Source organism: Lingula anatina, chromosome 6 (assembly GCF_051362555.1).
Source record: "Lingula anatina isolate TDL-2025a chromosome 6, LinAna3.0, whole genome shotgun sequence".
In the NCBI taxonomy this organism is placed as follows: domain Eukaryota; kingdom Metazoa; phylum Brachiopoda; class Lingulata; order Lingulida; family Lingulidae; genus Lingula; species Lingula anatina.
The window spans coordinates 11,432,740-11,447,144 of record NC_141772.1 but is presented as its reverse complement, the minus strand read 5'-3'; the positions used below and the strand labels follow the sequence as shown (position 1 = coordinate 11,447,144).

The following is a 14,405-nucleotide window of genomic DNA, read 5'->3' as shown; positions in this document are numbered from 1 at the left end:
TGACTCATAAAGTCCCCCCTCTATCACTCCCCTTTTCCCCCCTTAATTGAACTGTAAAATTAATTTTAGACATGTCTTTTTTTTTTTTTTTTGGGGGGGGGGGAGGGAGAAGTATAATCATGCTCAGAGCTTTTCTTTGGAGAATGAGCCAGAAAATTGTATCACTCTTTTCTGTAATCTCTTATCTCAGTCTCTTTTTTTAATACAATTTTAGCACTTGAACTATTTGTTAAATCAGCTTATTAGCGAAACAGCACAGAGGCATTCAATATTTTACATTCACTCTTAAGAAAGAAAATCATTTGAATATTTTTGTGTCAGTAAAAGCCATGTTCTACATAACTCAATACACTTTGTCAACAAGTCAGAAGATTAAATAAACAGTGAAAGGGATCAATTATTATCAGCTTAATTACCAGGTACTTAAAAGGCATGAGCAAACTTAACCCACACGTGTAAGTGGTATTATCTAGCAGAAAACAAGTTAGATTATATAACAGGTTATGGCTTTTAGGAATCAATTAATGTAGGTGCTAATGTGTTATAGTTATTGCATTATGGTACTGGTAAATGTTCACTAAATTTAAACAAAGTTGATCAATTTTAACCTCCAAAGCAATATCTTGTACGAAAAATCTGGAAGAGATGATTAAAAACTTTAGAAGGGTTGTTGTCAGAAAGGATGTGTTTGTGGGTAGTGAAAAAAGATTAATCTTAAGAAGGAAAATGAATTGTGCGAGTGACAGAGCTGTGTGAAATTTCAGTGTAATTACGACATCTGATCAATGCAAATCTGGCAGACGATGGCAGACGATCTTGCAATACTTGAATGTGACTGGAAGGATCGATTTGAGCATGTCTTCAGTTATAGTGCAGTATTTATACAAGAATGCTCTTCAGGGTTTACTCAGGAATTATGTTTCAATCCCATCCCATTACTTAGTAAGATTTTTTACAGCTGGTATTTTAAGATGGCTGTCACGCAAATCAGCAAAAAAAAAAAAAAAAGAGAAGCATTGTTACGGTCAGCAGATATAGAAGATAGATGAAACTGAAATAAATACTTCCACTTGGATAAATGAATAAAATATAAATAAACAATTATAAATAGATAAATTAATAAAAAGATTATAGATGGAAAGATAATGAAATAAGTGAATAGATAAACAGATCAATGGATAATGCAGAATGAAATTGGACAGTCTTTAATGGACATACTAATGATGATTGCATGAGTCAAGTAAAGTCATTTCATGGTAATGTCATATGTCTGTACTAGTATATTACAGGATTGATTCCTGTGCTCCAGAAAGCTGTATTATATTATTTATATCACGGAATCAATCAGTCCAACTCAAGATCTTAGCCTTGGGTATTTGCTAGGAACCGTCAAATGCCAAGAATGACTAATACACACATCCGTGCAGTCACCAGTAAATTGTCTGCTCATATATTCTGAAGGAAAGAAAATCAATGTTGTCTTCTGATTACGGCGATCAGGTGGTGAGGGGGTGTTGAAGTCAGTCACCCATTAAATTATCTGCTTTTTATGAGAGAGGGATATCAGGGAAAGGGGAGAAGGCATAAAAGAAGAGTGTGTGGGGGGAGGGGGGTTAAAGTGGGATGAGGCATTAAGGGAGCTTCGGGAAGAGAGAGACACATGAAGGGGATTGAAGTTGAAGGCATTAATGGCTATGGGGTTTATGGTAGAAGGGGGGGGCACAGGGTTTAAAGTGGCACAGGGTTTTTGGGTTTAGGTGATTACTGTTTTGTAGAGGGGCATCAGACTTTCTATACATAGCTCACTAAAGGCTGCAGTAGCCTCTGGCACGGGTTTCCGTTTGAAATGAAGGGTTTTGTGCAATGATACAGTACATATCCAGTAGTAAGACTAGCTACTACAAGCAAACTGTTGCTGATAAACTGAATATCATGGCCCATTTTCAATGAAACTATTGGCCTAGGTAGATCAGTCAAACTGTGGGACTCTCGCTAAATGCAACCAGTTAAACATGCCTTCTCTCTATTAATCTGATTATATTCAGCAAGAGTCCCTGCAGAGTTGGATTGACCAATAGTTTCACTGTAAATGAACCCTTACATCAGTGTTTGACCTTCGTTTGAAATAGTACAGGCCAATTTGGCCAGTGTGCTCTGAAAGTTACTGGCCAAACCGAAAATGCACAAGCCAGACTTTGGCCAGCTTTATTACGAAGTTACTGGCCAAATATTCAAAGTGCAGGCCATGTGGTAATGACTCATGATGGAGATGTTATCATAAGCAAATAAAGAAAAAAAATTTAAAACCTTTTTTAAACCTAGAACTGTGTTTATTCTTTAGTCTACAGATTTCGCACATTCTAATCTAAATTAAACATAAACTATATGCATATTTATTTACCCCACTTTACCTAGAGATACTTTGATTAGATTTTAAATAAAATTTTCTGTACATATATTTCTAAAATTTTCTGAACTTGTACTCCGTGAACATAATTTGTTTAATGAAATTTATATTTTGTATCTTTAAGTTGCATCATCACACCAAGAAATATTCATACAATAGATGCAAGGATTTAAGCTTCATGCTCTTTCCTATATATTTGTACATAAATGTATATTCTTTGGGGGGAATCGGCCGGGGTGAAATTGTCCTGATACCGATGAAGAGATAAAAGTCAGTATAAAGATCAATTTTGTCTTAAAAACTGCTCCACATCCTTCTCAGTCATTTCATTGTCTTCATCTGAATCACTATAACTGTCATCAAACCCCTCATCACTGTCACTGCATCCCTTTTTTCAATTCTTGGTGTTTTTGGTTTGGTACCTGCAATTTTTAAGTGTCAAGTTTATTAAAGACTGCCAACACAATCACCGAGTCAGACATAATCAATTACTGGTACATGTGATAAAGAGCTAAACATTTAACAACGTTAAAATCAACAATTGGGCCAAACAAGTAGACCGTTCAGATATGGGGTCTTAATAAATATATATAAAGAAATACTCGTTTCAAAATAAATATCAAAATGAGGTTAAATTAAGCACTATCATTATTAGAGAACTTGTGATATTCAGGGTGAACTCCGTAAGTCGCACTGACGGAGATGCAGTCGGTGAACTGCTGAAAACCTAACGAGATTGTTAAAAGATTCAGTTGTATCCGAGTTGAAATAAAATTCATTATTTTGTATTATTTGTATAGTATTGCACTGTACTGTAATAGCGTGCGCTATGTAATTCAATTTCTCTTACCCTACACACGTTGCACGTCGCACGCATTTAACCCCCTCCCCCCCCCCCCCTTTTTTCTTTTTTTGTTCCGCTCAGGAAAAAAAATCAGAAAACGTCAAAAACATGCGTTGGGTCAAAGAGCTCAGACTATTAGTTCGTTTCTGCTTTGATTTTGTTTACTTACCACTTGAAGTTGAAGCCGATTCTGCGACGCTCTCACTCTCAGTCTCTTCTACTTGGCGTTTTGAAATTTTTAAAAACTTTTCCATGCAGCTTGATAATCCACGTGCATCACGTTTTCTCCCGGAAGCGTCAACTGCGCAAAATCGCAAGACGCAAGTGAAACGAAACAGACAGCATTTCCTATACTTCGTCAAAATCCGGCGCGCAAACGAAGGCTAGATGCTTTCAAAAACGACAGCGAGACTGTGAATACGTCATTACGGAATTCCCCACTTTCAAGCAATCACGATTATGAGAGTGAAAACGATGTTAGCAGTAAGGGTAATCCCATGAACTTCCCTGTAATTTTTGGCATACGAGTCGGACTTAAATTGAGTCTAAATTTTGCCGATAAACTTGATACAGTAAGTTGACATAAATCGCCAAAATGGCGACTTGCACCATCATTTTCACTCGCCAGATTTAATTTTAACTCGCATTGGCGAGCTGGCGAGTGCGAGTGTCAAACGCTGATTACATTACCTGCAGATAGGTGCAATAAAATCAAGTAATTTGCCAGCCTTGTCATTTAACTCTGATCCCTGGTATTGACTGGTATCTAACATGACTAATGTAGTTTGCATGTAATTAGTGTGCTAATATCATGAAGGAAGTGACTTTTATGGGAAACATTGGTAAATTTATATTGTATGGCATGCAGTTGTTTTAAAGCATAATAACTGGATTTTTTTTATCAAGAATAATAGAGTGGTTTAGCCTGTAACTAGATTTTGTTATTATCAGATATGTGGTCAAATGTGTAATTGTAAGCTTTGGCAGATGTACAGAAGCCCTGGCAGTCAAAAATACTGTCTGGAGACAACCCATGTTTTATGACAATGACCTTGTTGAATCATAGGGCACATTACCAATGACACTATCGTTCTACACAGATTGATCCAACTCTGTGGGGACTCTTGCTGAATGCAGTCAACGCAACAGCTTGGTATGCTTCCTACTGCTGTTGAGTAGAATACGCAAACGCTGATGATTATACAAGTACTAGTATGTTGGAAACAGGATTTTGTTTAACTGATTGCATTCAGCAAGAGTCCCTGCAGAGTTGGATCAAAGTATGAAGCATGATAGTTTCATTGGGGATGAGCCTACTGAGAACTGTACTCAGTGCTGTGAAGAAAGATTACCTGGCAATTAAATCTTCATCATCATCAGTAGGTCTGTCAGATCCAATATAATTAAAAGGTGTCAAGCACACTCAGGTGCCTTGAGTAAGAAATTGATGCACATAAACAACAGGTGCCTCAGGCTTTTTTACTAAAGCTCAACGTAGGAGGGTAGCTGACATATTGTGGCATTCATAGCAAGATGGAGAAACACCACCTCAGAACTGTGACTCATGTGGAAAAGCATGACTCTAGTCTACCTGCAGATGAATAACACATAGGTCTAGGTAATAAAATAGAGATAGTTGGCTACCTAGCATTTCAAAATAGGGTGGAGAGAGAGTAAAGATATGTTGACCGATATTGTTGGACAGTTGTTAGTTGGTTCCAGTGTAGCAGTAGTAATAGTTTAACTGCATTTTCGACATATTGACATTGTCTTTTAGCTGTGAAGTTTTATTTATGAAGCAAGTGCTCCCATTATCTCTGATGATTCCAGTTGATATATTGATGAACTCTTATACTGTTGCCACATATTTCTTGTGTGGTTTCCATTGATTGGACAGAGACTCTCTTGGTTAATACTGATTATTGAGGAGGAACTATATGGACATCCTTAAGGACTTCTTCACAATTGTTAAATTTGGTATCACAGATAACACAGTTGGATTTATTGTATCTCTCTCTTCTGTCTGTGTTCTTATCTGTATTCTGTTTGACTTGAGCACTTTTTCCTCCACTTATAGATTCTATCTATGGTTTGATGATTGTTAAGGTGCTGAACTCGTGAATTACAGTAACTGTTGTTGAGATCAACTAGTGATTGGATATATGCTCTCTTTATCTGAAGAGACATGTGCTCTGGCAGATTTTGATTGACTTGGACCTCGATTCTCCACAACTTGATTTCTCTTTGTGCACTCATTTAGCGATCGACGAAAAATTTCTGACGATGAAAGTTTCCTTTTTCAGTCCCAAGGCCAAAATGAGCCAGTTCAAAAATTTTTTCAAGAGGAAGAAGAAATCGGATATTTCTCCACCAGAGTCCACTATCAGTGAGATATCTGCGCCGTTTGAGTTTAAACACAACTTCCACGTGGGGTTTAATCAGGACAAGGGCAGCTTTGAGGGATTACCGCCTGCCTGGGACCAATGGCTTCAGCACTCAAAAATCAGGTAATAGATTTTTTTATGTCAAAATTGAAACCATAAATAAGGAAGATAAAAAAGATTAATTGGGATAGGAAAATGTACTTTGAAAATGAATACTCAGTTTAGATAATATGTTACAAATGCTTCCTTTTTCTTTCATCTTTTCAGCAAATACAGTTGTATGAAACACTTCAAAAATTCTTTCTACCTGAGATGATTTAAACAGTAAAATAAGATAAAATGAATGATGTAATCATGACATATACTTTACTGCAGCAAAGAAGAACAGAAACAGAATCCAGATGCTGTGGTGAAAGCTTTGGAATTCTACAATGAGTCAGTGCGGAGGCCTTTTGAAGATCAGCAGAAATACATCGAGTTGGAGAGGGCAGATTCACAAGAGGAGCTCGATGAGAGATCTTCCAATGAATCCAGGACACCAAGGACATCAGCCTCTGGCAGTGACGAAGGACAGGTGGGACTTATAGGTCACATTGAGAACAAGATGATCCATGGACTAACAGATCCCCAATCAAAATTGGATTTAAAATTATGCATTACTAGTATTAAATGAAATTTGACTAAATCACTTTGAGGAAGATTACAGCTGTGTTCATTTATTTGAAGAGCCAGAGACAACCAGAGGCAAATGATTTTGAATGAGACACTTCATATATGAAAAAGAAATCCAGTTAATCATAGTATCTGATTTTTACTTTCATCTTGATTTAAGTTGAATTCACAGTGTTGCCTCATACAGAATTACCTTACATGCAGTAGCTATTGTGTTGATTCCTTTTTTTATTTTTTTTTTTGTAGGAAAATGAAAAGCCTTCATTACCCCCTGCAGAGCCTCCTCTAGAGGAGGACGATGAAGAGTTATATGTGAACACAGTGATAGCTAAGAAACAGGCACAAGAAGAGCCTGCCCCAGCATTGCCAGATAAAAAGAAGAACAAAGAAGTAGATATTTTCTCTCAAATATAAGAAAAGTATTAGAAATGTAGAAAAGAATAGTGCCAGAATGGTATAGTAATAGTTTAGTAGATGAAAATAAAGTTGTAGTGCAATAGAAGAAAACTAATTTTAATTTCATTCAAATACTTGATTAAATGAAGTGACTCATGTAAAAACAGAATCTTTCAAATGTTTTTACATGTTATCAATATGGTAATGGATCATTGCTGGTAATTCAAAATTTGTTTGATAAAAGTAGCTATTGACTTGTTAGATTTGACCACTGATGTACTGAATTGTTTCTTAAGGACATAGACCAAGTCAACCAGAACCTAGAAGATGCTAAAATAGAAGATGGAGAAACAGAAAAGACCAAAGAGGCTGAAAAACCTGTTCCCCAAAAGCGAGAAAAGAAGAAGTCGGTGAAACAGAAGAAAAAGATGACTGATGCCGAGATCATGGATGCACTAAGTAAGTATGAGGAAAAAAAAACATTTGTGCTTTTAAAAATAAGAGGTTATAAGTTCTCCATAGATATAGGCTCATTTTAAATTGTGTATACTACACATTATGAAACAAATATGGTGAAGCAAACTGTATTACATAGCAGTTTCTTGTTCACAACCAGTCCTTGTGAAGGCAGGTGTTCAGTATTATTGCTTGTCTAATTAAGTTGGGCAAATGTGCACATTATCAGATAATTGTCTTCCTCTGATATGTAAGAACAGGACTGGAAAGATTTGCCTGGGGATTCAGTTTGTACTGCTGATAGATCGTAAATCTGATCATTTGCAACAAGCCATTTGTTTTACTGTAGACTCCACATAATTTGTCATTTTATAGTTTGAATTATCATTTATCTCAACCAAATCTTGTGGAACAGATTTTTTTAGTTTGGTATTAGCCAATATTTATGGCGTCTGCCATACACAAATCTTTGCGTAACTAGGAAGTTATTTTCTAGACCTCAGACGTTGGAGATGTGGAGTCTAAAAGTTCGACAATTGCTTATCTGGACTGTCATTGTTTTAAACTCAGTCAATCCAGCTGTCCAGACAATACTGCTTTTTTTTTTTTTTTTTTTTTTTTTGTCATTTCTAAGCATTGCCAATATAAACTGACACCATGAGAGATCTTTGATGAGATAGTGAGTAACAACTCATCTTAGATCTCTGATATTGTCATGCCTGATCTTCACGAATATAAATTGACACTATAAGAGATCTTTGATGAGTTAGTTAGTAACATATCGTATTATAATTATCTTCATGCAGGATCAAGTGAGTGAAGTCTAGGTCTAGGTTGTATATCTTTTTGTGGATGTTAACATGCTGTTAACTTAGTTGCTCAGTTGCTGTTAACAGGGTGAAACCTGTGTTCTTGATTTGGTGACTACGCACAGCCTTAGGGGTGGACATTGTTAACAAATGAATTTGTTTTCTTGAGATAAGAAGCCATTTGTTATATTGAAATGCGTGAATGATGATAAAAAAATCAGTTTCCTATGTCTACAACTTATTGCTGTGGCTGAGAGTTTGCATTCAGGAATAACCTTTAAAATCTGAAATATCATTGGTTATCAGTGACCAGGTTCTACAATAATTGTTCAACTGTTCAATGTTATATTGCAAAAGAAGAATAATGCATTTAAAAAAAATTGGTTTCAGTTAAGTAGTACAAATTTAAAGTTTTCAATGTTCACCCAGATGGCAGTGTGAGATTATCTTAGATTTACTTAAAAGAAATTGCATGTGCATGAAGTCACTTGGGATCTTAAGATGCTGAAAGCTTTGATTTATTCATATATTTATTTGATTGTTTCTCCTAGTTATTTTATATGAATAATTGGTTTATCATACGTTTGGAGATTGTGTTGTGTTTTGGGTGTGAATTTTATTTTTAGTATATAGTTACTACCTGTTGCATTTTGCTGTTGCCCTCTTTTTCTTTTTTTTTTTCTTTCTTTATTACAAAAAATTACCTATGTATGCTAAGCCCTCCACCATACAAGTTATTGCTTATAATATTATAATAATACCATATAATCATAAAGATACAAAAAGAAGAGAGAGTGGCAGTTCAATGAAAAAAAAAATGTATTGTGTGTGTATGTGTTGTCAATGTTGATGTCAGTAGTTGTGTATCATTGGCCCTCTAAATGGATTATAGAACTAATTGGGTGGTTCCAGTAAAATTAACTGTTTGACCACAATCCCTGGTGTCTAACATTTGGTTTGGGGTTAAAATATTAAATGTTTATAGGGGATAAGGGGTTGGAGGACAAAAAATATTCTTTTTACCAAGATATTCTTATGTGATTACCCCCTTCCTTCAAAGGCCAGTGTAAATTTTTGGTTCATCTGGTATGTGTTTGTTGTAACATCAGAACAGATGTGGTATGTTTAGTGCTTTATTTTAACTGTGTATTGTCTTAGATGTTGCTGTTGTTATTGTTGACAGGTGGGGAAATGTTGTAATGTGAAAAGTGGAGTTGTTGTAGACTTGTAAAAGCATGCTGGCCGGATATGTCATATTTTTTTCCATACTTTCATGTGTTTTGATTAACCCAGCAAGTCTTAGTTTGACTTTTATTTACCATGTGTATTCTGCTTTTGAAAGCACTTGTGTTATTTTTAATCAATAATGAGTCAAGCAATGCAATGAAACAACTAGAAAACTGCCTTACTCTAATGATAATTTACTGAATATGCACTAAATTATAAATACCCAATTAGCTTAATACTGCAATTTCACAGAGTCCAGTAGAGCAAATAATTACTATTATCTTCTCATTGCTGTCACATAACAGCTTGAATAACTTAAATTAAGTATGCCTGTAAACCCAGCATAATGCTATTTTCTCACTTTGTGAAATCACGTGAATATGCAATTTTAATGCCTCCATGTTTATTTCAAGTCAATGTCATTTTCGACCTAATTTGTATATTTCATGTACATTTCTCGTTGATTTCACATTTGGTCCTGTTTTTATTTTTTAGGGAAGCTTGCCAACTGCTCTGTTGACCCACAGAAAAGATACCAGGTGGATAAAAAAGTTGGCTCAGGGTAAGTTTTCATGATCTTCAAAATAAGTTTTTATTTATTTATTTATTTATTTATTTATTTATTTATTTATTTATTTGGGGAGGAGGAGGAAGAAATGGGATAAGAGCACATTGAACACTTATGTAATGTTTTCAACAGGTAATAATTGGTTTTAAAAAGTTGATTTTTATAAGGTCATACATATTTTAAACATTTATTTAAATTTTAAAAGAAATGAGAGCAGACTGACGAGGGGTTTTCCAGGTATTAATGGCCAAGTTATTGCAGTGATTGTGGTAGAGGAGACAAGGCAGCACAATCTTTAAACACAGTGTGTTAGTTGAAGTAAAGATTACAATTAGTAAAGAAATCAGGGAAAATACATTGATACATCAAAAATTTACTCCAATTTGCAGCCCTCAGCCAAACTTGTATTTTAACCACCTTGGGCAGATTTCTGGAGTTATATGTTGCATATTTGGGATAATGTCACTGTGTGGGTTTGATAACATTGAGATTATGACTTTTGTGATGGTATATTTGGATCATGATAACATTTGATAGTGGTATAACAATGGGGTAGCTGATGAAACTGTTATGTTTTATGGATAGAAATATAGTATGTGTCATTATATAAAAATGACTGTGCCATAATTCAAGAAACCAAAAATTACAGTGACCAATAATTAACAGGTGGAGTTTAAAGAATTTATTTTTAATGAATGCACCTCCAAATTTGAAGTTATTTAGAAAACTTTTATGGAAATTTACGTCAAAATATGATGCCTTAAAGATTACTCAAATGAAAAGGAAATACTGCTTTAAGTACTTTCTATAAAACATAATTTAGTCATGATCAATGAATACCCACAGGTCTTTGGGCGTTGGTACACCTGTGACTGATTCTTCCTTGGGTTGTGGGCGTTAAGTCTAATGATGTGCTTGCAACAAGAGCAAAAAGAAATGTGTCACTACTATTTTTGTTTCAAAGTTAGTGATTACTTTCATCAAAATGTTAGTAAAATTAATATTATTCCACGAAACCATATACAGTGTAAATTATATTGATAATTATTTATTTTTGTATTACACAGGGCGTCTGGTACAGTATGTGTGGCCAAGGACATTGAGACGGGAGAGGCCGTGGCCATTAAGATGATGGACTTGGAGAACCAACCAAAGAAAGAACTCATCATCACAGAAATTGAGGTGAGACATTGTGATAATTTCATGATATAACTGCAGCCAGAGACTTGAGATTTCCAAAGATTTCACAAACAATTAAAAAATGATATCCAAAATATTATCAAAACTCATCCTGGAAAGATGACATAGTGCAATATTAATTGGTATTACCTTACTTCTTAGGTTATGAAGGCCAAGCGGCACCCCAATATCGTCAACTTCCTTGATTGTTTCCTTGTGGAGGGAGAATTATGGGTAGTCATGGAGTACCTAGAAGGAGGGGCCCTTACAGATGTCGTCACGGAAACGGTGATGGACGAAGGTCAAATGGCTGCAGTGTCCAAGGCTTGCCTCGAGGCTCTTGCTTTTCTTCATTCCAAGAATATTATTCACAGAGACATCAAAAGTGACAATGTATTGTTAGGAGATAATGGAGATGTCAAGCTGACAGATTTTGGCTTCTGTGCACAGATCACGGCAGAGCAGAATAAACGTAACACCATGGTGGGGACGCCATATTGGATGGCTCCCGAAGTTGTGACAAGGTGAGATGGCAATGACATTTAAACCATGTGACAGTCTTTGAAAGTTGGATTATTTGATTTGACTTTAAACATGTCACTATTATATTTTTATATTTATATTTTATATCTGTAACTGTGGCAAAAAAAAATTAATATTATGTGGATTGTAGTGTTAGTAAATAAAAGATTTATTTTTTCTTCAAGTTTGGGAACTTATATTATAAAAAATATTGTGATATTGAAATATTATTTTGATTTAATTTAAAATTAAAAATTGATTCTGATATTTTTTTGTCAATTCTTTCCAGAAAACAGTATGGTAACAAGGTAGACGTCTGGTCCCTAGGCATCATGGTGATAGAAATGATCGAAGGCGAGCCGCCATATTTGAACGAGACTCCACTTAGGGCATTGTACTTAATAGCAACCAATGGAAAACCAGAGATTAAAAATAGCTCTAAACTCTCCTCAGAACTTATCAGTTTTCTAGACAGGTGTTTGGAAGTTGATGTAGACAAGAGAGCTTCCACCGAGGAACTTTTGGAGCATCCATTTTTAAAGAAAGCCAAACCACTGGTGACTCTGAAACCTTTAATTGCTGCAGCCAAGGAAGCTTCCAAATAAGGATATTATATACAGTTATCTTAATTACATACTAGTGTTTATATTCATGACAATTTGTACAGCAAAGTTACTGTGCACCAGTGTACAATAAGAGATTCAGTACACACTTTATTCCTCACAATACACTGTCTGGTTTATGCAATTCTGGCTGTCTGGATTCTGTTCTGTATGCTGCACAGTATTACCACACCCACCATATGTATTGTATATACAGTGTGCATAGCGTATATCATATACTGTATTGAATACAGGGTGTATAGAGTGTATGTGGTATTGATGTACATATTAGAAACGGCTACAGTTTGTCCTGTATTTTGCACATATAAAGTATCCACCGAATATATGCTGTACAGCTCACACGCATCAAAGCTATACAACAGTGTTGTATTGTTTTAGAATATGTTATCCATATGCAGACAGCATATACAAAGTCCCATGTGTCTGCTGTGACTGTCACACATCTTGCAGGCAGGAAAGGGTGACACGAGTATTCAGTAGGTTAAGACAGGACCAAGGGGGAAAAAGACAGGTGTTAAAGAATTCAGTGGCGATGTAAAGTAAACAGAGACTGATGTTCCATTTCCATTGACCCAAATGTTATTTTGTGGATTGCATTGCTCTGTGTAGGGCAACCCTGATATTTCGATAAAAATGAGCCAATTTCATTCAGAAAAAAAAGGACATTCAAAAATAGGGGGAGAATGTTAGACCTTAAGGAAAACGGTTACTATTTGGGAATTGGCAGATGGAACATGAGAATTCCGGGAAAAGTCGCAGGTCTTCTCAAGATCAGCTCAGGAATGATACAACTTGTATTATACAGACCACATAGGAACTCGTATTGTGACTTCCAAATTTAAAGAATATCTGTAGTGCGATTGGGCTGTCAAATGACATCAGTTACACTAGTTGGAATGAACGCTTGGCCTGTTCAGTGAACCTGTAGTATAATATTAACACTTCCAAGGAAATAGTCCAGATTCCTCCAAACTCTGATGTTATCCACTTGGATCGAAAGAGTACTTAAAAGTTTTATTTGTGATTTACAACATTTTTTTAGCTAGCATATTATAAGCATTGTTGAAATATGTAATTAAAAGGCTTTGATAAATGAGATGATACAGGCTGATAAAAAGATTGTGGTAATTTACCAACATTAGATATATAATAACCGTTCCTCCAAAATGTAGTTTGTGTGGAACTGAATATGACCAGAAAATTCCTAGTTTTGAGGTGGGCTCAAGTCAGATTTTTTGTCCTTATCTAAAATAATGAAGCTTGAAATAATGAAATATTTCAAACACATGGTGTTTTGAAAATTGAAAGATATGTCAGTTCTTAATTTTGACAAATGCAAATAATATTAACTCCAGGATTTATTTCACATTTTGATGCAGATACCAGCTTGTTTTAATATTGTATTATTCCAGCGTTCAGTCCTAGTTATACATGTAGATACTCTTCCAACATTGTGATGCTGCCATTTATAGGCCAATTTCTTCCTGCAAATGTTGTCATTGAAGTCAAATTCAATATTTATAGAGTATGATAACCATGATGACTCCCAGTTCACCTGTAGTAACTAGCAGAGTGTCGGTCTTCAAGTATGTTAAAAGCTCTGCATTGTTTTTCACCAGTTGGAATTAAGTAGGTATTTGTTAAGCCAGAATACAAACTATTTTACAAATTATAGTATACTGCCTGTAAGTCTATCTAGGTAATGTTATTCAGGTGTAAGAGATTAGAGATTTTCTTCCATTTTAGCAACATTTTTACTTGGGTATTACTAATACAAAACAATGTTGTTTTCTTTTACAAATACATCATGGGGAATAATTGTTTCTTTTTTCATTCCAAAGAGATATTTGATAAAGCAAGGATTTTTCCACATATTGATAAAGCAAAGATTTTTTTCCGCATATTGATAAAGATTTCTCTGGCAAAGTAATTACTGGTTGCAATGTTTTGATTTCAATAGCAAGAAGAAAATTTGCAAAGATGTTTCGACCAATCAAAGCTTGCGTTGTGCCAGGGTAGGCAATGCTCCATATTTTTTTTCATTTTTCAATAAATGTAGCAAAATTTTAAGCTTTTATCACTATATATATGTATAGATACTGCAATACTGGTAATGATTTACAATAATATACCATTATATTGAATAGTAATGTTTACGTAACCTTTTAACAGTAATATTTTGTATGTAAGAGTTAGCAGTTGAATGAATGAATGTCAGCCAACGACAAGTTATGATAAACAAATTATGTGATTTCATCTGAAATAACAGATGTGTACTTTTACAAGAAGTATGTGGAATAAAAGAGTTTTTCTGATTA

General features: G+C 35.0%; 1 protein-coding gene across 2 annotated transcripts in view; it reads left to right on the top strand.

Annotated features, from left to right (window-relative positions):
* LOC106154033 (serine/threonine-protein kinase PAK 1-like) overlaps positions 1-14,405 on the top strand; it is a 21,612-nt gene extending 7,207 nt beyond the window's left edge. For both annotated transcript variants that reach the window (XM_087016184.1, XM_013528256.3), the window contains exons 2-9: positions 5,555-5,758; positions 6,011-6,209; positions 6,554-6,697; positions 7,000-7,162; positions 9,691-9,757; positions 10,831-10,945; positions 11,105-11,466; positions 11,754-14,405. In XM_087016184.1, the coding sequence (XP_086872310.1) occupies positions 5,568-5,758; positions 6,011-6,209; positions 6,554-6,697; positions 7,000-7,162; positions 9,691-9,757; positions 10,831-10,945; positions 11,105-11,466; positions 11,754-12,069 (1,557 nt within the window). In that variant the 5' untranslated portion in view covers positions 5,555-5,567 and the 3' untranslated portion in view covers positions 12,070-14,405. The remainder of the gene's footprint in view (positions 1-5,554; positions 5,759-6,010; positions 6,210-6,553; positions 6,698-6,999; positions 7,163-9,690; positions 9,758-10,830; positions 10,946-11,104; positions 11,467-11,753) is intronic.